Genomic DNA, 26,853 nt, shown 5'->3' with positions numbered 1-26,853 from the left:
AAGGTGCCTCCCTCTCTGTACCAGGAAGAAGAAAGGAGATGACCTTCTCTCCAAAAACTCTTAATCAATACCAAAGGCAAGGACTTAAATCTGCATTTTATTGTGCTAGGCTGCTAACCTCCTGTATCTGACTTCCCTCCCCCTCCCAATGTTGGCATTTCTTTAAGGATTAAGCATCTTTCTTTAGGCTAGGAACTGATTGCTGCGCTCACCTGTGACTGCCCAGCTCCAGACAATCGACTAGCCTCCTGCTACGCCCACCAAGATAGCCAACCACTACCTGCTGTGTCCATCAAGCACTGTGCCGACAGGGCAATCTTGTGACTATTGTGGGAGGGACATTTCAATCACATGTGAAACACCCTGTTTGGGGGTATATGTGCACCCCACTTCTTCGGCCCTCTTTCTTCCTTCGGGAAGAAAGGCCCCGGGCCATGGTTCCTCATAAAGCTTTGTTTAATTTTCTCTTGCTATTCTGTCTCATGTGAATTTAATTCGTTCTCCGGCCAGACGAACCCACATTTGGGGAGAGGAAATGTCCTCCTCCCCTACACTAGGGTGTTAACGGTGTCCACGTGGTCATGATGACTTGTCTGTGTTCCAGCCAGTATTGGAGGAGCTTTCCTCTTTCCTTTAAGAATCACTTTGCTCTCATCTCCCTGGCAAGAGGCAGGGATGATGAGAAATGTAATCGTTACTCGGGGAAGCCTTAGGCCTACCTAAAAGTTGGGAACTCTATTAGAGAAAGGATAAACGGACATTGCGGCTGATACCCAAACAGGGACAGTTAGGCTAATCTGATTTTCTTTCTCGGGAATTTGAACCGGATGGAACATTGGCTACTTTATCGTGGGAAGATAAGTGAGAACATGCACCAGCCTGAAGACACCCCGACTCCCAGCAGGCAGCTCCTGGAGCTCCTGGGAGTCAAAGTCTTTCATGTTCCAGTCCCCTTGAGGTCAGCGGTACCAGTTACTAACTGACAACTTCATGGGGCTCTGTTTCTGGGTTGATGTGATTCCCGAGACTGAGATATTACTTTTTCTTATTCCAAAGTGCAGCCTGGAATAAACATCCCGGGCTACTTGAGGTAACCTCTACCCTGCCGCAATGGGCCTACTGCCGAGGAGGCGCAGAAGGGAAGCGACGGCGGTGGGGTAACCATCCTTTGGGATGCGGCGCCTCCCTCTGAGGGAGTCCAGCAGCTACGAGGGAATCCTGGTGTGCTGGGGCGCAGCCATCCACCGGTTACAGCTGCAGGGGAGAGAGTGTCCCACGTGCGGCGGGGTCTGGTGCAGCCGAGCACATCTTCCGGGGCGGGAAGGCAGAATCGGCATCAGGAAAAGCCCGGCCCTTCGAACGCCCAAGAAGGACCTTTCTAAGGGCCCAACACCCCGGGAAACCCAGAACCGGGAGCCCCCATCGCGGGAGAGACAGCCCCGAGGGCGGAAGACCCCTGGCCAGCGTCCCCCGGAGTCCTCTGGGAAGCGGCGTACGGTGTCGCGAGCCGCGCCCTGCGGAGGATTCTGGGAGTTGTAGTTCAGCCGCGAGTTCGGGCAGGCGCGACCGGGCCCTGCCGGCTCCTAGATGTCTTTGTCGTCTGCCCCGGCTTCTTCCGTGTCGGGCGTGAGGTCGAGCCTGGGGTCGAACAGGACTGAGCGTGTGTCCTTCTAAGTCTGAGTGGCCAGAAGGAGGGCGGCGGGAGGGCCCCCGGGTCGGGGGCGCAGGCTGCCCCGCGAGGGTCGCGCGTGTTCCCCGCCCCTGGGTGGGCGACCTCCCTCCCAGCCCCCGGGCCCCTAGCGCGTTCGCTGCGCCTTTCTCTGCGGCGGGAGTCACCTGCGCGGGCCGGGAGAGAGTTGCAGGGAGCCGGGGGGCAGAGGTGAGAATTTGGGAGGGGTGCGGGCGCGGTGCCTGCTGGAGAGTAAAAGGAGAAAGGCTGCCCTCTGGCTGGGGCAGGCTCGGGAAGGAGAAGCGTCCTGTCTCTGTGTGAGAGAGCCCCTTCTTGCTGGTTATCCTCACGTTGGGGTTTTCAGGGAGAGCCCGCCGCCTGCCTTGCCCTGCTGGTCTTTAGGATGATGTGCGCCTCCCCTGCCCCCCAAATCAGCAGATCTGACTATTTGGCTTTTGATAATGACTTCCTTTTGTCCTCACAGGAACCCCATGAGGCAGTAGGATACCCATCTGGCAGATGGGGCAAGTGAGGATTCGAGAAGTCACAGGATTTGTTCAGAATCCTGGATTTTTTCCCACAAGACCCATCGCATTTCTGAGAAAGCCAGTGTTCTCTCTGAAAAGACAACGTTTAAAAAGAATTTAGTGTTCGTTCATCCTGTGAGCCTCGAATAGAACAGGGATGAATCATTAAGTGAGGCACCGACTGACACAAGAGACTTTGAGTGTTATTTGACTATCACTCAGCAGATGAAAGATACAAATATGTATTTAGTTTGTGTGTCCAGATTCTCATAGCAGAGTTCTACTGGAGGTTAAGGGCGGAGGAGGATGGGAGGAACCTGAGGCAGCAAGGTCATGGCTGTCTTGATTCAGGGATGTTGTGGGATTGTCCCTTGGTTCCCTGTGTCAGCTCTTCTTAGGTGACAAGTAGCTGCATATGACAGTTTCTGCGAGTTTATGGGAAGGCAAGAGTAATTATCATGATTTCTATCTTCACGTCTAGGGTCACTTTCTGAGGACTTAGACCTTCCTGGTGCTGGAAACCCAAAATAGCATGACCACCGTGCTGCTGACCATTGCCTCCCAGGTGGGTTTAGGTCCTTCTTTTATTTTCCTTCTGTTCTCAGAACGTAAATGTGGTTCCTTCCATTGTTATGGAATTGCTCAGCCCTGATTCCTAGACCACTGGGTTCATCTTGATAAAATGATGAATTGTGAACCTGACAGGACGTGCTCCTCACTTATGCAGGACTTTCTCTCCCGGCATTACTTCTCTGTCCACTTAGTGCTTGGCGCACACTTACTAACTCCTCAGTGCTGTACTTGGCCTCATGGTGAGATGCAAAGTGATGAAAGCCAGTTGTGCTGAAGTTTACTGAGGAGATAAGATATAGATAAGTAACATAGTTAAACAGCAAGAAGAAATGTATGTATTTCTAAATGCAGAAATGACCGGTACAGACAAGTCATAAAAGGCCTTGGAAGAGGTTTTCCATCCTCTAGAGTATTTGGGGGAAAAATATTGGGATAAAATCTGTACTTTGAAAAGCAAGAGAAAATAAGTAGTTGGAGAATAGAATACAGGAATATTCCAAGAGAGAGAACAGGTTTGGCAAAAAAGAGTCTCCAAGTGATGAGAGAGTTAGAGATCTTCGAGGGGTATGTGTGTGTTACTGTGGAGTGAGCTGGAGTGTGAGGGAAGCTTAGGTATGTTGTAGCCAGACCACAGGCAAATTCACGCTGGGTCTTATTCCAAGGGCGATTAAGGCCCTGTGAAGGTTTTTAGAGGCTCAGCAAGATGAAACATGCCATGACTGGTTGGGGAGAGATTAGTCAAGATGCTTCTGTAGGATCTGGCCTAGGACCCTGGGAGAATGGCGGACCCTGGGAGAATGGCGGACCCTGGGAGAATGGCGGACCCAAGGGCACTAGGAGTGCTTGTGAGCTTCAGACCTGGCCTCACAGCACACAGGAGCTGATGATCCATGTGAGACGCTGGGAGAAAAGGCCAGTACTGGTTCTGATCTGAATTGTAGATCTCTTTCAGAGGGAAGAGGGAAGAGAAAGTCAGTAGCATCTGCGGGACAGTGTCTGACTGGTCTGCCTCTGCCCTCCAGCCCCAGCACGTGCACACTGAGCAGCAGCTCCATAAACGAGTTTGATTGCTGAGGTTTTCTCAGGGAACTCCAGTCTGAAAGGAACTGCCAGTTAGTCTGTTACTGTGAGCGTTATTTGTAAAGAAAGAAGACTGTACAAATGATATTGCTTGTGTTGATCACTCCTGAGGCATATGGCCTTAAGGGACCATAAACTGAAATGAAAAGGGTAGTGATTTCACACTTCAAGTATTAGAATAAAGAGTTAAATTATTTTGGGCAGGGGATTTTCCAAGTAGGTAGCTTTTAACTTTATTTCGTTAATGTGAGTTGTTTTTGGAGGGCTATATCATAAACATTAGAATGATGAATATAAATAAAATTAACCATTATATTCATATCTATGTTCAGGGGTCTTTGGCAAAAGTGGTGGTTCGAAAAGGGGTAGGATTGGTTCATTTGCTAGCATCCAGGAACTGGTCTATTTAATGTGTCTCATTTAAATTGAAGTTGTATAGAAATTTTTTATTTTTTTATTATTATTTTTAAAAATTTTTCCTTCTTCTCCCCAAAGCCCCCCAGTACATAGTTGTGCATTTTTAGTTGTGGGTCCTTCTAGTTGTGACATGTGGGATGCCGCCTCAGCATGGCCTGATGAGTGGTGCCATGTCCGCACCCAGGATCCAAACCAGTGAAACCCTGGGCTGCCGAAGCGGAGTGCACGAACTTAACTACTCGGCCACGGGGCCGGCCCCTGTATAGAAATTTTTTTAATACAATGAAAAAATTATTAGGCATTTGTCTTATCGGTAGTAAACAGATTCAGCTACAGATTCAAAGTAGCATTACCCACCCTCTCCCTTGCCCCACATTTTAGCAGGCAGTCTAAACTTTGTGCCCATGATCTAGATTAAGGTTAGGCTGGAGTAAACACTCCTGCAGTGTTTTCCAACTTTAATACCCTTCTGTTCCTCTCCCCACCTCTGTTTTCATGCACATTTTACAGAACACCCCATTTAAACTTGTTTCTAGTAATTCTTGTTCAAGTGTTCCTTCCTTCATTCAATACTCTGAGAAGTATTTACAGTCTTCCTGCTCTGCACCACGTACTAGGGCTGCTTCAGTGAGCAAAAGCAGACCTGGCCTCTGCTCTCATAGAGCCTACTGTCTAATGGGACAGTCAGACAATAATCACAAAGTCTCTCAGTGTGCCGGTAACCCAAGAGAAGGGAAAGAACATGGGGCTGCAACCCTGAGAGTCCGGGAAGGCTTCCCTGAGGAGGTGACATCTGAGCTGAGAGCCGAAGTGTGAGTAGGATTAAAATACCTGAAAGGGTAGGGCAGGGGGAGAACATTCAGGAACAGGAAGCTGCATGTGAAAAGGAGCAAAAGGGAATGTGGCATACATTTCAGGAAGCTGAAAGATGGCCTCCAGCTGGAGCACAGAGAATGCGGGAGGAGTAGCATATGCTGGGGTAGAGAGTAGAGGCAGGGGCCAGACCCATCAGGGCCGTTACAAGAAATGGCAAGAACACTTTGGGAACTTTCATAATAATTTGGGCTTGGGTCACTGTTTTACAAATAAATCTATATTCTGTGACACATGTAGCAGACTTCTTAATTTTTAATATATATTGGGCGAATTTTATTCCCAAAAGAAGACTAGAGAGGAAAATATTTCATATTTCTTAATCCCCTATATTGTAAAACTATACCATAAAGAAAATACTTAACTCATAATTACATTTGCTTCACTTCCCCATGTCTAAATATTAAGGGTTTCTATAATTTAGTTTATTTATCTTTGTTAAGACTATAGGGTTTTTAGGTAACTGTATTGATCTTTTTCTCCACATTTTTTTAATTGAGGTAACAGTGGTTTATAACATTATGTAAATTTCAGGTGTACATCATTATATTTCAATTTCTGTGTAGAGTACATCATGTTCAACACCCAAAGACTAATTACCATCTATCACCATACACATGTGTCCAGTCACCCCTTATAATTTAGTTTATTGATACATAAACTAATAACTTGGTACCTTCAGATTTTATGGAGAGGTGCTTTCCTTCCTACTGGCAGGTAACATGCAGTTCTTATAGTTGGAGGCAGGGAGTGAGTCTGTGGCTGCAAATCCGCCTGAGAACCGTAGTATTGGAAGGGATGTTAGAGGTCGTTTTGTCTAACCTTCCTGTCCTTCCTGTCTTCCTTCTCCTGTGCTGTCAGTTTGAGTCCTTCTCAGAAGCCTCTGGAAGGAGGTCCCTTGGTGAGCACTGATGTGTTTGGTTCTTCAGGAGTCGTCGATGGTCAGGGATATGGCTGAGGCTCTCCCCAAGTGGGGGCAGCTGAACCCTCCTCAGGGAGATGCGCCCAAGAAGCATAGGAATCTGGTCTTGCTGGGTAAGGATGACTCCCCTCCCCTGGGAGTTTACCTGTTGTACCTTTGCTTCCTCGGTTCCTAGGAGCTCTGGGGTTCTTAGATTCAAAGATTCTTAATCTCTAAAAGGCCTAAGACAGACAGTTTCTGCTGTTTGTTTCTGGATATAGTTTTAACACTCCTAGAGTTAGAAATGGACACCTTTTTATTGTATTCACCTGGCAATAGCATCCTTCTTCTCTACTCCTTGACCAAGGATGTTGAGACAAAGTTCTAGTGAAAACATCTCTTGAGAAATGAGTACCTATTCTTTTGATAGGGAGAGGGAAAAACAAGTGACTCAGTTGTTCTGAATGCAAGTAAACCTCGTATCAATATTTCTGCCTTCTTCTGAGCACTGTTGAGGGAGAATCCAAAACCAGCCCCTCTCTCTCTGTCTTATGTTGTCTTCCCTAATGACCAAGGAGCTAGCACTGAGCTCTTTACCAGACTCCTTTTTCTTTCCCCATGAATAGGGTTTCCAATTTCCAAGCCTGATGTAATCTCTCCGTTGGAGTGTAAGGAGGAACTGGAGAGAGAAATCCCAAAAGCGACTGGTCCAGGTGAGTGTTGGAGACAATGAACATAAAACTCAGGTGGTCAGTGGGAAAAGTATCTTTGAAATGCTTGTGGAGGAGCCTTTCCAGATTTCTCTAGACCCATGCAAAAGTTGAAGTGAAGTTCCTTTCTCCCGTGCCACACTCCAGCTCTGTGGATGATGATTTTTTAATAAATTCATAATTTTATTTGTTAGAATGTAAATGCTTTCCACCCTTTCAGACCGATTCTTTTTCCTAAATAAGATGAAATTAAATCAACATTTTTAAGTTTGTTAATAATTTGCTTGGGTGCAAGGTTCTAAACCTGGCTTTTTCATATATGTTATTTTATCTCTACAGGATTTTGCTACTTTTTGTCTCAGACCAATGACTATGAGTTGATCTCTGAGTTTTGCCTTGCCTTCCTCTCTATTTTATGGCAGGCAGCATAACATAGTAGTTAAGAATGCAGACCTTGGGGGCCAGCCTGGTGGTGCAGCGGTTAAATTCGCACGTTCCACTTCTCGGTGGCCTGGGGTTCACTGGTTCGGATCCTAGGTGTGGATATGGCACTGCTTGGCACACCATGCTGTAGTAGGTGTCCCACATATAAAGTAGAGGAAGATGGGCACGATGTTAGCTCAGGGCTAGTCTTCCTCAACAAAAAAGAGGAGGACTGGCAATAGTTAGCTCAGGGCTAATCTTCCTCAAAAAAAAAAGAATGCAGACCTTGGAACTAGTCTTCCTGGGTTCAAAGTCAATCTCAGCTGCTCACTAGGTCTGTGACCTTTAACAAGTGAGTTATCCTCTCTGTGATTCAAATTCCCCAACTGCAAAATGGGGATGATGATAATACTTAACTCATAGGGTTGTTGGGAGGATCAAATGAAATAACCCAAGAGAAATGCTTAGAACAGTACCTGGCTATATGCTAAGCAAATGATAACTATTGATTAAGTCCTGGTAACTTTTTTTTAAAAGATGTCATGGATTTGACCCTATCATTTCTGTCAAACTTGATTATGCAATAGACTACCAGCTAATTATACTTTCTTTGGTCTTATCCTTCTGTAACTGAGGCAGCAGAATACTGCTAGATTCCCCACAGTGAGTTGCTTACTCTGCCACTTCTGCATTCCTCTACCTGCTTTCAAGGCCTTTGTTAGTCTACCTGCCTAGCCGTTTTGCCTTCTTTGTTTCTAACTTGACCCCTTAACACCAGGCAGGCAAGTCTGTTACTAGCCTCCACTGACCGTATGTTCTCCATGAACATTTGGGACTTTAATTCTTTCACTCCCCTTAGCTGAAAGTCCATTTGCCTTTAACCTATTTCTGCTTATTTTAAAATCTCAGACACTTCCCTGATTTTATGTACTTGAGAACACTGTAGTGATTTATTTCGTGTAGAGTCATGGTTGGAATGGATATTAAAGACCATTTAAGCCTGGAAATATTTAAACATTTTTAGCAGTAAAGCTTTTTCCCCCAAACCTTTAATGGGAAGTCTAGGGTTTTGGGGCAGGTATCCTGACAGGGGATGCCAATCTGAGCACATGGGGATTTGACCTTCCCCTCTTCACACACTACCCTTTTTAAAAGAAAAAATATTAGTTCTTTTTACTCTTTGCAATTTGCTGGGTGTGGGGCAATCAGAGATGATTAGTTGCTTCTTAATTGCTAAGCTTTGTGATGATTTGAAATTGTAAATCTGGGCCATTTTGAATGGTAGCTTCTAGAATTTGTGTCTTATCTTGAGAAGGTGGAAGCAGCAGAGTTATTTGTGTAAGAGAGATGGTTTTGAAAGATGAGTCTGTTAGCAGTGATTGATTGGGACATACTGGAATGGGAAATGATTGCTGGCAAGGAGATCAGCTCAAGATGGTCATCCTCAACACATGAAGTGATGAGGCTCTGCTGAGACGGTGACAATGGGCAATCCCTGGGAGACCATCTTTCTCTGATCCCAGCCCTGTCTCCACCAAACCCTGTTTTTTATCTGCCATTTCCCCGCATCATATCTGCTTAGTCTTTTCTGTTATTCTTTCTTATTTCCTACCCTGCTGGATAGAGTAGTCTTGAGTACCTGCTCACCCTCCTCCTTTATGCAACTGCTCTTCTTTGCCCAGTCGACCTTTTTTTTTTTTTCATAGTCTCTCAAGATTGTAAGGCTATTTTTGAGAGCTTTTAAGTTCCTGTGTTCCCTGTAAGCATTTTTTGTTTGTTGGTTTCATATTATCCTACCATAGCACTTTTTTTTCTCTCCATGTAGGAAATGATATCTTTGTATTTTTGTGTTTTTCAGACTGGGAGACAAAACCAGAAAGCAAGGAGCAAACTCCAAAGCAGGACATTTCTGAAGAAGCATCAGCCCCTGGGGTGTTAATAGATAGATTTCCAAAGGAAAGTTCCGGTGAATGTGAGGATTCTTTAGAGAGTCAGCAGGAAAACCATGAGAAACATTTAATGCAAGAGGTTGTCGCTCAGAAGAGATCTTCTGGGGAGAGAAGTTACCAGTGTGGTGAATCTGGAAGAAATTTTAGTTGGAGATCATTACATGTTCAACAGCAAGAAGAAAGACTACATAATTGTGATTCATTCAAAAAGAACTTAAAACGAAATGCAGATCTAACGAGGCATGAGAAGATTTGTACAGGAAAGAAACCGTGGAAGTGTAATGAGTGTGAGAAGGCCTTTAGTTACTACTCAGCTTTTGTCTTGCATCAGAGAATTCACACAGGAGAAAAACCTTACGAATGTAACGAATGTGGTAAAGCCTTTAGCCAGAGCATACACCTTACTCTACACCAGAGAATTCATACTGGAGAGAAACCGTATGAATGTCACGAATGTGGGAAAGCTTTCAGTCACCGCTCAGCCCTTATTCGGCATCATATAATTCATACTGGAGAGAAGCCCTATGAATGCAATGAATGTGGGAAGGCCTTTAATCAGAGTTCATACCTCACTCAACATCAGCGAATTCATACTGGAGAGAAACCTTATGAGTGTAATGAATGTGGGAAGGCCTTCAGCCAAAGCACATTCCTTACCCAGCATCAGGTCATTCACACTGGAGAGAAACCATATAAGTGTAATGAATGTGGAAAAGCCTTTAGTGATCGATCAGGCCTTATTCAGCACCAGAGAACTCATACTGGGGAGAGGCCTTATGAGTGTAATGAATGTGGGAAGGCCTTTGGCTACTGTTCAGCCCTGACTCAACACCAGAGAACTCACACTGGGGAGAAACCCTATAAATGCAGTGATTGTCCCAAATCCTTCAGTGACCGCTCAGCCCTTATTCGTCATCAGAGAACACACACTGGAGAGAAACCTTACAAATGTAAGGATTGTGGAAAAGCTTTCAGCCAGAGCTCATCTCTTACAAAGCATCAGAAAACTCACACTGGAGAAAAACCCTACAAATGTAAGGAATGTGGAAAAGCTTTCAGCCAGAGTTCATCGCTTTCTCAACATCAGAAAACCCATGCTGGAGGGAAAACCGGGGAATATGGAAAATCCTTTAGTGAGCATTCAGTCTTTAGCCAGCAAAAGAGAATTCATACTGGATAAAGATTATATAAATGTAGTACGTTCAGAGCATATTTATTGAACAATTACTATACATGCTGTGAGGGCTACAAAGGAATTTATGACTGTTACAAAAAAGATAGTCATTGAGAAGTCATTGTTGATATGGGACATAGCTGACAGAATGTGAAAGAGGAGTTTTACATTTTTTAAAGTGTTCTAATGGAGGACACTGAATTTCCCTGGGGAAAGAAGGAAATTATTTCCAATACCCTAATGTGTATGTAAGCTACCTAATCCTTGAGAGAGAAATAGGGTATGCCATGATGGAAAGAAGACATCTTGGCTGGGCTGGGTAGTCTCATAATGCTAAGGGGATGAGATTTTACAGAGATAAGTGCTTTTGGGGAAATTACAGGGGTAGAAATCCAGAGATTGAGAATTCACAATGAGTGTTTCCAGGCTTGGAGGTGGCAGTGGAAGGGAAGTTGTCCCTAGTCTTTATTACAAGGGCACTGAAGAGGTAGGCAGAAAGGATAGAGAAAAAGAGCTGGGGGAATGAACTCAAGAAATGTTGATGGAGAAAACTATTCAAACAAATACAACCAGGAAAAGTATTAGTCAGACTTGTTAGTTGGTCAGTTGCAAAGTTTCCACCCTGAAGCCTAGGAACGTTGGCCTGGCAGTCCACTTCTGCACTTTTTGTCTTTTCGACCTTGCATATTGAGATGTCACCTACTAAGAATCACATTAACTCCAAGGGTCAAGACGGACAGCCTAGAAAGGGAGAGTACAGAAGGGACCTTTGATGTTTTCAGTCTGTTAAGCTATCTGAGTTACCTGAGAATGTGCTTATTTATAAAGATTTACCTCAGTTGTATGTAGTTTGTACTTAGACTTTTTCATACCATAGTAAAATTTAGTTGTGGACCTGAGCTGACACTGCATATTAGATTGTGAAAACTTGAAAAGACTTTGAAATTCTTGCCTGTCACCATTTTTCTCGGGGATAGAGGCAGATGACATCTTTGTGTATATATTTTTTTCATTGAAACTTTGAAGGTTATCACTGCAAATATTTTGAGTACTGGGTTTTTAGTTTCCACAAGTTTGTGATGTCTTGGTGTGGATTTCTTTGAGTTTATCCATTTTTCTGAGCTCTTGAATCTGTAGATTAATGTCTATTGCCAAATTTGGGGGATTTTTCAGCCACCATTTCTTTGGATACATTTTCAGCCCCCCACCCCCACCCTTTCTTTCCTTCCAGGACTCTGATGGCACAAATGTTAGATCTTTGATTGCTGTTCCACAGGTTCCTGAGGCTCTGTTCATTTTTTTTCAGTATATTTTTTTCCTAGTCTGCTCAGCCTGCCATAACAAAATAACATAAACTGGGTGGCTCAAACAACAGAAACTAATTTCTTACAGTTCTGGAGGCTGGGAAGTCCAAGATCAAGGTGTTGACTTTGGTCTCTTGCAAGTGTTCTCTTCTTGGCTTGCAGAAGGCCACCTTCTTGCTGTGTCCTCACGTGGCCTTTCCTTGGTTCATGCACGTGGGAAGAGGGAGAGATTCTCTCCGAATAGGCTCCGAGCGTTATGACCTCATTTAACCTTAATTACCTCCAAAAAGCCTTATCTCCAAATGTAGTCACATTGGGAGTTAGTGCTTCAACATATGAACCTGAGGGGACGTAATTCAGTCCATAGTGTTCTGCCCCTGCTCCCCCCAAATTCATGTTTTTCTCACATGCAAAATACATTCACACCATCCCAACAACCCCAAAAGTTTTAACCCATTCTAGCATCACTTCTAAAGTTCAAAGTCTCATCTAAGTATCACATAAATCAGATATGGGTGAGACTCGAGCTATAATTCATCCTGAGGCAAAATACTTGTCCAGCTGTGAATCTGTGAAACCACATAAGTTAAGTGCTTCCAGAATAGGATTGTGGGACAGGCATAGTGCAGATATTCTAAAAGGGAGAAACAGGAAAGAAGGAAGGGATGATGGGTCCCAAGCAAGTCCAAAACCTAGTAAGGCAAACTCCATGAGATCTTAAGGCGTGAGAATAATCCTCCTCAGCTTGATGCCCCACCTTCCAGACCCACTGGTGCAATGGGTCTGCTACCAAGGCTCTGCTGCACAACCCTGTGGTTGGAGGCTGTCTGGATTGTTGAAACTCATTGGTGTCCCCCCACTTTGAAACAAGAGGCAACCTGATGCGCTCTGAATCAGCTTGGAGTCATTCTTCTGGAACTTTCTTGAAGCATAGGGCATGTTTGCAGCTGAATACCTCTGTTGTCTGGGCCTGTAACATCTAAGAAGTCTGATGGCCCTCCTTCATTTGTCTGGTTTTTCATTCCCCTTTAGTCCCAGCTGGTGGTGTTTCTGCTGATATAATCTTATTTCTATTCCTGGCGTCTGCTGAGATGGCTGATTAAGTTTATGAGTCTCACTCATGATCTCTTTATCAAATGGTTGTTCAGCCACACCCTCTTCTCTTCAGATTGAGATTTCTCATATTTTACAGTATGGATAGATAGAATTATCCAAATCTCCAAGTTCTGGTTCCTTTTTGCTTAACAATTCCTTCTCTCTCTGCTCACGTTTTGCTGTAAGCAGTAAGGAGGACCCAAGCTGTACCTTCCCTGCTTTGCTTGGACATCTCTGTTGAATATCCAGTTTCATTGCTCACAAGTTCTGCCTTTCACAAAACACTGAGACACAGGTCAGCCAAGTCCTTTGCCACTTTACATCAAGAATCGTCTTCCAGTTTCCAATAATGCGTTCCTCGTTTCTGGCTGAGACCTCACCAGAAGGGCCTTTAACCTCCATATTTCTAGCGTGCACCTTGAAACTTTCCCAACCTCTATCTGTTACTCAGTTCCAAAGCTGCTTCCACATCTTTAGGTATGTGTTGGAGCAGCACCCCACTTCTAGGTACCAAAATCTGTCTTAATCTGCTTGGGGTGCTGTAAAAAACATACCATTGACTGGATGACTCAAAAGAAATTTATTTCTCACACTTCTGGAGGCTGGGAAGGCCCAGATAAGTTGCCAGCCAATTCAGTTTTTGGTAAGAGCTCTCTTCTAGGCTTGCAGATGGCCACCTACTTGCTGTGTCCTCACAGCCTTTCCTTGGTGCATACATGTGGAGAGAAAAAGAGAATTCTCTTTTCCTCTTCTTATAAGGCTACCAATCCTATCAGATTAGGATCCCATACTTATGACCTCATTTAACCTTAAGAACCTTCTAAAAGCCCTATCTCCAAATACAGTCACGTTGGGGATTGGGGCTTCAACATATGAATTGGGGCAGGGGGGAGGGGAATGCGATTCAGTCCATAGCAATTTTCTCTCCGTTGTTCAGATTGGGTATTCTCTATTGTTCTGTCTTCAAGTTCACTGATTCTTTCCTCTGTGCCTTCCATTCTTCTGTTGAGCCCATCATCGGGTTTTATTTCATTTATTGTATTTTTCAGTTCCGTTTGGTTCTCTGTGTATTCTATTTTGCTGAGACTTTCTGTTTTTTAAATTTATGTCAAGCATGTTTGCAATTGCTCATTGAGGCGTTATTATGATGGCTGTCTTAAAGTCCTCGTCAGGTAGTTCTAACATCTACGTCATCTCAGTGTTGGCATCTCTGGACTGTCTTCTCATTCAAGTTGAGATTTTCCTAGTTCTTTGTGTGATGAGTGATTTTCATTTGAAATTTGGACATTTTGAGTTTTATGTTACAAGACTCTGTATCCTGTTTAATGCTTTTGTTTGGGCACTCCTCTTCTGACACTGCTCTGGTGGAGAAAGGGTTTGGGGGACACTGCCTTATTGCTGTAAGTTGGCATTGGAAGTCCAGGTTCATCATTGGCCTCTATTGACACCTGAGGTGGTGGTCCTCAATACTGCTGATGCTAGGCCTCCTCTGATATCACAGGTTGGGGTGGGGTTAGGTGGGGAGTAACTGCATTACTGTTTGTCATTAGCGAAACTCTTGAATCTCCACTAGGCCTCTACTGATGAAATCAAGTAAGGAGGGGCAGAGATGTCTTGTCTCTGGATAGGGTTGGAGGCCCAGTCTCCCCACCTAGTCCCCAATGACACTACTGGAGTGGGATGGGGGGAGAGGTCACTTCTGAAAATCCTGTCTCCCACTTGACCTTCTCTGATATCACTCTGGAGTGGGTTGGGACATTAAGGAACCTTGTTAGAGCTTGGTGAGGGTGGAAGTGTAGGCTCCCCACTCAGCCTTTGTTGTTGTGGTCAGGGCCACAGTTTTTCCCATGGCCTTTGGCTGGAATGGGTGATTGTTGTCCAGAAGTTTTCTGTCTTGCGAGGATGCTTTTTCCTAGTCCTTTGGCTAGACAGAGGAGAGTTTTCTTGGGCCATTTTTTATCTATGCCTATTGGTGTTTCTGAGTTGCCAGCTTCTTCAGAACCCAGTCTTGGATAGATGAGGCAAAAGGAAAACTCCAGGAATGCAGTGCTGTGTCGTTCTTCAGGTCCAGAGGCCTCAGACATTCTGTATTCTCTCCAGCTTCAGAATCTTCTTATGTCGTTCTATATGTAATGTCCAGGAATTTTAACTGTATTTAGGGAGAGGAATAGGGGAAAGTACTACTCTACCTTTCCCATGACTTCCTTCCATTTGACACTGAAATGGCATGTCAAGTTGTGTCAAAGGTTTGTGGCAGACATGTCATTTGTAACCAGTTAGGATTAAGTACCAAGAGGAATGCTCACTTGTTTGCCCAAGATGAGCTGCCAAGTTGGTGGGTAGAAACTACCAGGCTGCAAGCTTCATCTAGCTTCACAGAAACTTTAGTTTTTAAGTTAGGGAAACACCAGTGTTTAACTGTAGATTACAAATTTGAGAAGGAAAGATAGATATGACTAATAATATAAACCATGGGGTTAATTTAAACATTTTTATTTGTATCTTTGTTCTGAGAGCATGTGAGAACCACTGGAAAATTGGATTCAGAATTTGGGGAGTTTTTTCCATTGTGTGTTATCTGTATGCAGATATCTGTTCATTTTAATTTGATACATGATATATGATATCATAGAGTACCAACAAAATAATGAAAATTGGGATTTGGGACAAATTACTTCATTCTCTTAAATGTTTCTTCATTTATATATTTTTTAAAATGTAATACCTACCTGGGAGTGATTAGATTAGGTAGATCATGGATGCACAGTAACTTGTAAGCTATCAAGTGCTATATAACTGTTATTGTTGATATAGTCCTTTATATAACCTGCCCATTATGTATGCTTTATGATGGTGTAGCCAAATAAAAATGACAATGAATATAATGGAATGTGCCTTTTTATCTTTTTTAAAAAATAGGTTTTCTTGAACAGTAGTAAAATCTACATCTTTTGAGATGATCATATGGTTTTCTTTAATCTGTTAATGTGGTAAATTACATTGATAAACTTTCTAATGTAAAAGAGTACTTGCATTCCTGTGATTTACCCAGGGGAAGTCCTAGGATAGCCCAATCCTGGGGTTTAATGATTTTTCCCACCCCTAGAAGAGTTCCTATTCCTTAAATGTACAGTCACATTCACCTGGTAAAGTGGGATTATTGTGTGTGTAGTGTGTGTTTTGATTGCCTTTAGGGGCTATTCCAATTTTCTTGCAAACTTTAAAGTTTTTCTAAAAATTTACCTTTTTTGCCATTAAACTGTCAAGTATTTTTTGTTTTCTTTAAAATCTCTGTTTTATCTGTAGTTATGTTCTCTTTTTCATTCCTGGAATTATTTGTATCCTCTTTTTCTCTTGATTGTGTTTCCAGAGGTTTGTCAATTTTACTAGTCTTTTAAAAGAACTGGCTTTTGGCCCTTTCATAAAATCAACTTTATCAAAGTATACTTTACACAAATAAAATTCACCCATTTAAAGTGTCTGATGAGTTTGATAAATGTAATACCCATTTAACCACCACCATAATTGTGTGTGTGTGTGTGTTTATAGTATAGTTTCTTCCTTTTCCTTCTGCCCCCTCAAGTTTGTTGATCTTTTAAAAACACAACTCTTAGTCTCATTGATTTTTTTCTATTGTTTATCCATTCTTGATTTCATTTATTTCTGGTCTAAACTTTATTATTTCCTTCTTTATGCTAACTTTGGGCTGAGTTTGTTCTTCTATTTCTCTACTTCCTTGAAGTGTAAAGTTAGGTTGTTGATTTGAGATCTTCTTTTTTAGTACGGGTGCCAACTACTACAAACTTCCCTCCTAGGACTGCTTTTCCTGCATCCCATAAGGTTTGATATGTTGTGTTTTAATCTTCATTTGTCTCAAGATATTTTTTAATTTCCCTTATGATTTCTTCTTTAACCCATTGGTTGTTCAAGAGTATGTTATTTAATTTCCATATATGTGTGAATTTTCCAGTTTTCCTTTTGCTATTGATTTCTAATTTCATTCCATTGTGGTCAGAAGAGACACTTTGAGATTTCAATCTTCTTAAAATTTTTAACACTTTGTTTGTCTCCTAAAATGTGATCTATCCTGGAGAATGTTCCATGTGCACTTGAGAAGGGAATTTAAATCTCTGAGCTTATCCTTTTCTTTTACCACTTTGTCCAGCACCATTAGGAGTAATCAGCCAAAGTTATTATATTTTTTAGTGTTTTGTGTCAGCCCATCAATAGTGATGCTACAGCTAGGAATGCCTGGGGCACTCACCTGGGCTCATATGACTTGTGGTTAGCCTCTTTAGATATTTCCATGACCGGAGCCAATGTTGTGACTGGACCAGCCCTTGTGGTTCTTATGATTGCAAGACACCTCAGCAACAACCATCAGAGAACTTTGAAAAAAAGATTCATTACTCACAAGTACTAGAGGGCACATGGCAGGTACAAGGGCCACACAGCAAGGTTGTGGATAGAGGCAGAGAAAGTGTGGACCTGGTGCTCTCCCTTTACTGGATCTGAGGGTGGGATGTCTAGGGTTTCACAGGTTCACTCTCTATTGTCAAATGTAAAACATAAGGGTGAGAATTAGGGCACAGGAAGGGAAAAGCTTGGTCACTCAGTTATCTAGGTTACCCAGGGCTTTTGAGAAGACAATGTCATGGATGGGACTGTCTAGCTTCTTATCTAGTTGTTTTACTAGTAGCTGTATCATACTGTTGGCAACATGTTTATTCGAGCTGGGTGTCTTTGGAATGGATACCTTGGCGATCAAAAGCTTAATGTCAAGCACTTACACTACAGTTAGTTTTCCAAAAATGTTCCTTCCAGCTCCTTGCTTCTTATAAATGGTTGATTAGGAGTATCCAAGGCAGATATTTTGCATATCTCTATTGCCCTATTAGTGTTCTTTTTACTAGGAAATAGAGTCATTAGCATCTTTAAATCTAATTAGATTAGAGACCCAATTCCAGAACCCTTAGAACCAATACAGAAAACTCATCCTTAAAATTCTGTTTTTCTAGAATCGCTCTTGGTACCAAACTCTGTATTCTCCAGAGACACAGGCCAATAGGTTATGGATATATATATATCCTATTGGATAAATAATGATATTTATTATAAGGAATTGGCTTATGCATTTATGGAGGCTGAGAAGTCCCATGACCTGTTGTCTGCAAGCTGAGGGCCCAGGAAAGCTGTTAGTGTAAATTTCAGTCCAAGTTTAAAGGCCTGAGAACGAAGAGTGCCGAGGGCAGGATATCAATGCCTCAGCTCAGGCAGTGAGGCAGGAGAGCTCATTCAGGGAGGAATGAGCAGGGAGAGCTAACTCAACCTTCCTCTGCCTTCATTAGGCCCTCAATGGATCAGACGAGGCCCACCCACACTGGGGAGGGCAGTCTGCTTTACTCAGCCCACCAATTCAAATGCTAATCTCTTCTGGAAACACCTTCACAGACACACCCAGAAACAGTGTTTGACCAGATATGTGAGCATACCCTGGCCCTGCCAAATTGATACATAACATTAGCTATCACACTAACATATATTTACCATTTGGTCTTGTACTTGGGATTTTCATAGGGATTGCATTAAATCTGTAGATTGCTTTAGGTAATATGGATATTTGTTTATTCTTCCAATCCATGATCATGGAATATCTTTCTATTTCTTTATGTCTTCTTTGATTTCTTTCAATGTCTTACAGTTTTCAGTATATGTCTTTCACCTCCTTGGTTAAATTTATTCCTAGATGTTAACTAGACCTATTGTGGTGATCATTTCACAGTATATACAGACACCAAATCAGTAATGTTGTCCACCTCAACCTTATACAAAGTTATCTGACAACTGTATCTCAATAAACCTGGGGAAAGAGGAGGACAGCAGGGGCAGCAAGCTGAGTGGGCGGTGCTGGCAGAGGAGGGTGCCCAAGGCCGAGGCCCAGCTCCAGCGCTAACCTGCCGGGTGCTCTGCAGGAGTCTCTGGGCCTCTGGGGCCCCGTGTTCTTCATCGGTCACGTCCCTGCTCCCTCCCAGCACTGCTGTCCCTGAGGGGTAAGGCTGCTCCGGGCTGGCTGCTCAGGCCCAGGTGACCAAGGGTCCGAAGGGCCTGGTTGGATGACCCTGACCCTCTCGGGCTTCACGGTGCACTTCACTGAGTGGTCAGAGGGCTCTGGCAGAAATGGCCTCCTTCCCAAGGGACTGAAGTTGGTTTACTAGATGGGGCCATTTTAACCTCTGATGTGGCCGATTAAACTCTCAGTTCTATGGGGAAAAGCAAAACTATCGACACAAGTTTATGACACTGTCAGGGACGTGGTTGATGAATCCTGAACACAGAGTGAATAACCATCGTCTGCCCAGGGTAGAAACTTCAGGATCATTCTAGACCTTTCCCTGCTTCACTCCCATAACGGTGACCGCAACTGTCACGTCCTCAGGAAGACGTCCTCAGCCTTCCTCGGTCCAGGGCTCACCTGAACCAAGTCCTTGAATCCTGCAACAGCCCACGAGGCAGGATGGCTGTTCCCGCTCTGCAGGCAAGGGAGCTGAGCTGAGAGAGGCGCACACTCAGGCTGCTCAGGAGTCTGCAGAGTCCCTTCCACTGGCTCTCAGTTCCCCAGCATCTGGTCAAGTCTGTCCCCTCCCCAGCCCAGCCTGTCTGCCTGTCCCACCGCTGCTGCCCAGACCCACAGCATCTCTCACCTGGCCAGCTGCCACTGTCCACAGGCAGTCCCCGCAGGTGCCCCTGGGTACCCGCCAGGCCGCAGCCTCACCTTCAGGGCACCTGGGCCTCGTAGCCTCCTGAGCCCTCCCCTTCCCACCTGCCTGGCTGGGTCACTCCCCGCTCTGCCTAGGAAAGCCCTCCTGCCTTCTCTGCCTGGTAAAGCCCCTCATCCCAGCCACTCCTCCCAGGAGGGTGGGCTCCTGGCTGGGCTTCCCGACACTCCTCGTGTGCCCTTTGGAAACTTCAGTATCGTCTGTCAGTGTCGTCAGTGTTGTGGGTGTGAAGGACTGGTTGGGCATGTCTGTGCCCCCTGCTCTCAGAGGCACAGAGACCCTGTCACAGTGAGATGTGGCACATGACAGGTAACTTTGGTGCTCTGTAACCAGACCCCTGGAAATCACACCTACTTGCTGTGTGACCTTGGGTAAATCATTTAACCTCTCTGTGCCTCAGATTCCTCATCTGAATGCTATCCACCCCACATGGCTGTCACAGGGGTTGAGTGAAGAAGTACAGCACCTTCAGCAACCCCAGGCACCCAGTGCTGTTGGGGGTCCCGTTCCCAGGTGTCGGCCTCCTTGCAGGCTCTTGCTGACAGTGTGTGGGCTGAAGGAAGTCCTGGAAGCTGAGTGCTCTGCATGGACCTCACCTCTCAGGGCCTTCTGTAGAGGCTGCACTGGGACTGTCCCCACGTTACTGTGAGGGACAAAAGTGGTCCCAGCCAGGAGCCCCGGGTCTGCCTGCAGCGCCCCTGCTCTTAGAGGCTGCCGTGACCGGGGACGATGGGGACAGAACACAGGCCTCTGAGTCACAGAGAGTGGGGAAGTCACTGTAAATCTGTTTTTCCAAATCATGTTATTTTAACTGCTCTGGGCTGATGCCCACGTGAGCAGGGACACTAGGCTGGGCTAGAAGCACTTTGTCCCCTGAAAGGCCCCACTGTGACCCCGAACTGGTCCCAAGTGATTCCCGGAACAGCAGGCCCTTGTGTGGGCCCTGGAGGCCTGCTCACTCCGCCCCCGGCTGGCATGAGAACCCCCTGCTGCCTCTTTAAGGTCAGCATAGGAGCCTTAAACCCCCCATTCGGGCTGCTGCCGGGGTTCTGATCAGAGATACTTTCTTGAGTTAGGTTCTAGAATGTTGATGAAGCTCAGCATTCTTCCCGACCTTTGGTCCACGTCAGGGCCACCAAGCAGGCAACATCTCAGGAATGTCCCACTTGCCCTTGGGGTGCCACCAAGCTGTGCCCAGGAGGCTCCCTCCTGCCCAAGACCCAGAGGCAGAGAGGTGAGGCATGCTGGCCGCAAGAAGCTTTGGGGCCAGACACCATCCCGCATCTCCAGGGACCAATGGACCCAGCACACAGTAGGTGCTCAGTCGATGCCCCTTCTCTGCAGTCTGACACCTTTCAGCTATTGCCCGGCAGGCTCCTTAAATGCCCCTTCCCCAGCCCCTTCCTCCCCAGGCACGTGGGCTTCCCAGGGGCAGTGCCCCAGCAGGACCGTGCCCATCAGCCAGCACTTGAACTTGCAAACACTCCCTATGGAGCTGGATGCAGACAGAGCTGAGCAATGAGATGCATGAGCAAGGGATCTGGACCAGGGCGGGTTGGGGGAGAAGGGTGGTCTGGGGGAAGGAAAAGCAAGACCAGGAGAGGGCATTGTTTGAGCCTGCTCATCCCACAATATCCAAGGAGAATAGGATGCAAATCAAACACTGACTGAAACTGCGAATTTCACAGACTTGGGATGGGAGGAACGAGAGAGTCTCTCACGACAGAGCATCATCTGCAAAGCCTTGGACTAAGGGTTTTACCCTGAGCCCAATTTGCAACCAAAAAAGAGAAAATAGAGAAAGACCATGTCAAAGTTTCTTTCAAGAGAATGATTAAAACTTCAAAACATCGAGAAACTCTTGGGAAATTCAACTAAACTTTTGCCTTTGGTTTCTTTGTTTTGGACGAAGGTCAACAATGTGCCTCTGTCGGCATCACGGTGCTGGCTCACAGGAATGCGATTAGGCAGTTTTGTTGAAAAAAATGAGACTTCTCTCAACCAACACTTGATTGCAAATTTTGTTAAACACGTGACAAACTTCCCGTCATTTCTTAATTTGTACTTTAATTCTCCTGGATAAATCCCCAATCAAGCATTTTACTCCTAATTTAGGATGAAGTTCTTTAGCTAAGTTTTGTTTTAAATGGAGTCACTAAAAGTGGCCCTTTTCTGGAATAATTATCCTGAGATAACAAAGGACTTCCTGCAGATGCCATGGAGACCCAATTTAGTAATGGGGTCCCCAAGGTGGGAGGGAAGGAAAATGTCAACTAGTCAAACCTCCGCCTGAGGCTGGAAGCTTTGCCCTCGTGGCCCCAAGCCAGAGGTCAGCCAGCCCTGCCCGTCCGCCTCCACGGCTGGGGGCTGACCAGTTTCTGAGGCTCCTGGTCTAGTGCCCCAGCTCTGGGACATCATGGATTCTTCGAGTGAAGGGATGAAGGAGCACTTCATGCCAGGAGCTGACTCTCAGGATTCCTCACTGAGTGTCCCCTTCCTATTATCTCCTCTGCTTTCCACCCGAGCATCTCATCCCCAAAACCTGGCACTCAGCACTTGTCGCCTCAATTCCTGTCACTCTGCAGTCTGGTCCCCTTCCTCCCCTATGGAGTGGCCCAAGGAAATTCTAAACATAGCTTATTATCTACATCACTAATTGGAACAGAACACACAGCCCACTGCCCAGAACATCTCTGATCAGCTTCACAGAGTGAGAGGACACTTCTGCACCTGGTTTCTTGTGGCTTGAGGACTTTCTAATTGAGCACAGAACCCTTTGTCCTGTGTGAAAAAGAAGGGGACCCCCAGGCTGGTACTTGGTGAGTTTTCAGAGAGGTGAAGCCATCTGAGGCCCCTGGTAGCTGGGGAGGGTAGGAGACCGAGCGCCGGGCTCTCTGAGTGCAGTGGCCGAGCACACACAGCTGTCATCTGAACTGCCACTTGATGCCGCCTCTAGAGATTCAGTCTAAGCCAAGGATTCCTCAGAAAGAAAGCTGGAATGATGGTGTCCTGATACTCGGGAATTAAAACAAAACCAAGAAAACACCCCACGAAAGTATTGAACATAAAGGCACTTTATAAAGTGTTTCAAAGCTTTATCATCTTCCCCCATGGACATCTGCAAGTACTTGTTGGGTGAGTTTTATCCTTATGACAGGGAGAATCTCCATGAAGACTTAGAAACACGCCACCAGATGGGGGCTCAAAAGAGCCTGTGGAAGATTCCAGCAGAGAGTTCGCAAGATCCGGTCCAGGGCTCAGCAGGGGATCTTTGTTTCGTGGTCTCTCAGATCACAGTCCCCACACTCTACTCCACTGCCCCCTTTCACAAATAGGAGATGACCCTGAAAGACGCCTCAGGAGTTGGAGGTTAAACACAGCAAGTCCCAACCCTGACAGGAGGGACAGGGGAGAGTCAGCATAACACTCACAAGACACACAGAGTTGTTCTTTTGGTTTCTTTCTCCATTATAGAGAGCATTTCTACATGCTAAAATGTTATGCTGAAACGCGGACTGATCAGTTATCACTGTCTCTTTTTTAAGGTAAAGTTCTTCTTATCCTTCGAAAAAACTTCCATCTGATTAAAGAAAACCATGCGTGGTTCACATACAGCAGAGTGGCTGTGGATGAAAACACCTGGAACCAAGATAAATGGCCATTAATGGGTGCGCATGGGGAGAGGGCAAGGCATGGGCCATCCGCACTGGGCTGGCTGCTCCCACAGCCCCCAGGATGACAGACCTGAAGTGTGTGGACCACTGCTTCCCATCACTCAGGCAGACATCCTTTCTGGCTGAGCCCAGATGTGGCCCTGAATGCTTGCAGCACAGAGCTCCAGGTGACCTAACCACCCACTGGACGTGCCATGCAAGGTCAAATACTTGCCATATCACACCATGAAGCTGGTGCCACCAAGTGGAAATGGGGGTCTCAGAGGCCCCTCAAACGATACTCACAGGCGAGTACCAACTGCTCTCTATGGGAAACTTCCTTCCTCCACACCAGGAAGAGCCGGGTCCACCAGCTGTGAGCCCAGCGGCCTCGGTTGGAGAACATGAACACAGGGTTTGCTGGCTCTGGTGAAGGTCTCAGTGCTGCCTGGACATCCTCAGACCCATCAGGATGTTATTCTAGGATCATAATCTCACAGACACGGGCGAGGAGCCAGGCTCACAGGACCGAGGGACAGGGACAGGGAGGCGGGATTGTGAGATTCTGCAAAGGAGGGGCTCCTGAGAAAGCTGATAGGAAGATGCAGTCAGCTGTTTTGACAATGGGAACAAAGGCCCTGGAAAGGTGGCAAACGGTCACCTGTGGCCTGTCAAGCCCCTGACCTGCTGTGCTCACTGGGCACCATCTACTCCTAAAGGCCCGCTGCCCCCGAGTCCAATATCTGCTCCTGGATCTGTGACCTGGGGCATGGGGTCGGGAGTTTCCAACCAGGCACGACACTTAGGGTGGCTACGTGTCCGTGACCCGTGAAAATGCCCACAGACACCAGCCGTCACCGGGCCTGCCCTCTCCCGCCCCACACAGGGTGAACCCTTCACCCTCATTGGCCAGAGGTGATGAGTCAGCTGAGTATTTGATCATACATCTGAGAGAGCTCATCCGGGAACTCTGAGGCAGCCCGCCTGAAAGGAGCAGTCACCATGGGTGAGCAGCCCCCCAAAAACACCTCAGTCCGTCGGGCGGGGGCAGGTTACTGTCTGGGCATCTCCAGACCCAGCGAGAACCCTTGGCAGAGGCTCCTCAGAAGTCCCCACAGGAACAGGACACAGAGCTTATTTTCCAAGTGAGGGCAAGAAATGGCGCCCTGGGGACATGGACAGCAGGGACATGAAGGGACATCCTGAGGTTTTCAGAAACCCCTTTCCCTAAATGGCTGCCATTGTTGCCCCCCACTGTTAGGATCCAGAAGCCTCCAGATTTCTGCAGAAATTTCCAGCTCCCCTCAGTGGGCTCCCACCAACCCCAGGGATCCCTTCGGTGCAGACACTCTGCTTTCAGCAAATGGGGGAGAAGCTCAGCTCCTGAGGCAGGTCCCAGTTAGGAGTCACAGAGGGTGAGAGGCAGGTCAGATGCTCCCAAAGGCCAGGGGTGTGAGGAGAAGGTCTTGAGACGCCTCCCACAGCCTGGACAGGCCTCCCTGAGACCATGGGAGGCCGTGTGATGGCTGGGCAGGGTCTGGGGTTGAACCCTGAGTGACCAGGACTCCTTCCCCTGTGCACGGACACAGCTGATATTCTGAACAGAAAGGCGGGACTTCACATTGAACTGGGCTCGTATTCCCCGTTGATGGTTTCAGCCCAGCGCCCCTGCCTGCTGAGAACATCGTGATTCCTGGTTCTGGCACTCCTGACTCTGCCTGGGCGTGCTCACGTTTCTCCAATTCAGCTAACAGAAAGGGGGACACAATCAATTGAGGACTGGATAAAGAGACGCTGGGATAGTCACGAACGGAATACTCTGCAACAACGAGAAGAAACAGTCTGCATCTCCACCCAACAGTGGGACGAGCCTAGCAAACCTAAGGCGGAGAGAAAGAAGCCAGAGAGAAAAGACACACACTGTGCAACTCCATTCACATGAAGTTCAAAATCAGGTGAAATCAAGCTAGGCAGCTAGGAATCAGGTCCATGGTCATCCTTGGTGTGGGTGCACAGTGATGGCGGCAGGACAGGAAGGGGGTTTCTGGGAGCTGTTTATGATGCTCTGTTTCTTAATCTGGATGCTTGTTACACAGAGGGGTTCACTTTATGGAAACTCATCAAGCTGTGCACTTGCATCCTGCTCACTTCTCTGGATGTGTGTTGCATTTTGATAAAAAGTAAAAGAGAAGTCGGAACACGGTAGAGCCCAGTGGTTCTCAGCTAGAGATCTGTCCAGCGGGCAGGGGCATTAATCCACCCCATCTGGGTTGTTCTGTCAAGTGCTGACCCACTAGCCACGTTCCATCTACACGTCATTACTGTTGTCTGAAAAAATTTTACAGAAGTTGTTGGCAAATGCCTAGCTGATGTCTGTTTGGAGAGAAGGCTTCTCGGGTTGGGATGGGGGAGGTATAAGGCTCTCTAGATGAGGGGGAGATGAAACAGAGTCATTTGAAGGATGGAGGAGGAAGTGGATGACTAGCCTCCCAAGGGAAGGAAGAGCATCCTAGGGGCTGCCTGGCTGTGCTACTGTTTAGAAACCAGCCATCTTGGGAGACGAGCCAATATGGGAGACATTCCCACACTGTGGGACATTTGAGGGGTGTGGGGATCATGAGGTGGCCATGTTGATGGACCTGGGGAGTAGGCTGGGAGCTTAAGAGGAGTATGTGGCCTCCCCAGGTGAGGGGACGGGCCCACAGGGACCTGCAGACAAGGTTTTGAGGAATCTTCCCCAGAGCCCAACAGTGTCCACCCTGTGGGATTTCTCTCAGCCTCTGCTGTGTCCTCTCCAAAATGTGGGGACGGCACAGCTTTGGCACCTGGAGCTGACATCTTGTGATCTGTCATTATGTGTGACCTCAGGATTGCCATAATTCATAGGCTGACCTCTAGATATCAGAGAAGTACTATTTTTGAAACTTCAAAAAAATTTTTTAAACAATACCCTTGTCTAGAAATATATCTGATATGGTGAGTCAGCACACGGGTGAAAGCCCACCATGCACAGCTCTAGAAAAGATATTATGAAACAATACATTCTCCTACTCCCGTCATTCTGACCCATTCCATAAAAACAAAATCCAGGTCATGACCTCACATGACCTCCCCCACCAGTGGCTCTGGCCCACAGTGGAGAACATTCCTTTTAGAGCTCAGACACCTGCACACACCATTCCCCCAGTCACACACAGTCGGCCCCCGCGTTTGTTCCGCTGACGGGGTGAATGAGGCTCAAGCCCTGTTCCCCCAGGGCTCCTGTGAGGCCTCGGCAGGAAGCTGTTCAATATCCACAGTCCTCGAGGGGAAGGGACAGGAATCGCCGTCCCATTTCACAGAGGAGCAGGCCGAGGCTCAGGGAGCACAGGGGACGTGCACGGGGAGCTGGTGGAGACGTGACCTCCGGCCCCTCCTCCTCCCACAGGTGCTCAGAGCTGTGGGGCAGGAGACACCGTCACGAGGAGCCGAGGCCTGATTGCACAGCAAACACCCACAGCTGGGGGTCTGGACTCGCTGGGCCCAGAAGGGCCTCCCCACAGCCCAGCCCAGAGCCAGGGCCTGGGGAGACCCCGGCCACTCGATTTTCACCCCAGGCCTCAGTCTCCCACCCCTGACTGTGCTTCCATGGAAGACCGCTCAGGGGGCCAGCACACCCAGGGGCCAGACTCACTGCTCCAAGCTGGTGCTGAGGGTGCTGACAGGGCACCTGGCCTGACGCCAGCCCCA

At 46.5% G+C, this 26,853-nt stretch overlaps 2 protein-coding genes and 1 pseudogene across 6 annotated transcripts in view; 2 read left to right on the top strand and 1 right to left on the bottom strand.

The window, feature by feature from the left end:
- The window catches only part of LOC106838520 (zinc finger protein 2), a 54,877-nt gene extending 39,292 nt beyond the window's left edge, over positions 1 to 15,585 (top strand). Inside the window, exons 1-5 of one of the 4 annotated variants that reach the window (XM_014852683.3) lie at positions 1,533 to 1,879; positions 2,678 to 2,761; positions 6,069 to 6,174; positions 6,667 to 6,753; positions 9,032 to 15,585. In XM_014852683.3, the coding sequence (XP_014708169.2) occupies positions 2,729 to 2,761; positions 6,069 to 6,174; positions 6,667 to 6,753; positions 9,032 to 10,302 (1,497 nt within the window). In that variant the 5' untranslated portion in view covers positions 1,533 to 1,879; positions 2,678 to 2,728 and the 3' untranslated portion in view covers positions 10,303 to 15,585. Of the gene's footprint in view, positions 1 to 1,532; positions 1,880 to 2,584; positions 2,762 to 6,000; positions 6,175 to 6,666; positions 6,754 to 9,031 lie in introns of those variants that run through there. The other 3 variants (XM_044772876.2, XM_014852681.3, XM_070511730.1) reach the window with 3 other exon arrangements.
- LOC123286709 (small ribosomal subunit protein uS5m-like) overlaps positions 1 to 26,853 on the top strand; it is a 363,347-nt pseudogene that overhangs the window by 286,727 nt on the left and 49,767 nt on the right.
- LOC106838524 (myelin and lymphocyte protein-like) overlaps positions 22,530 to 26,853 on the bottom strand; it is a 106,125-nt gene continuing 101,801 nt past the window's right edge. For both annotated transcript variants that reach the window (XM_044772888.2, XM_014852695.3), the window contains exon 4: positions 22,530 to 23,110. In XM_044772888.2, the coding sequence (XP_044628823.1) occupies positions 23,012 to 23,110 (99 nt within the window). In that variant the 3' untranslated portion in view covers positions 22,530 to 23,011. The remainder of the gene's footprint in view (positions 23,111 to 26,853) is intronic.

The sequence above is a fragment of the Equus asinus genome, chromosome 6, assembly GCF_041296235.1.
Source record: "Equus asinus isolate D_3611 breed Donkey chromosome 6, EquAss-T2T_v2, whole genome shotgun sequence".
Classification (NCBI taxonomy): Eukaryota; Metazoa; Chordata; class Mammalia; order Perissodactyla; family Equidae; genus Equus; species Equus asinus.
This window is presented reverse-complemented; position numbering and strand designations above follow the sequence as displayed.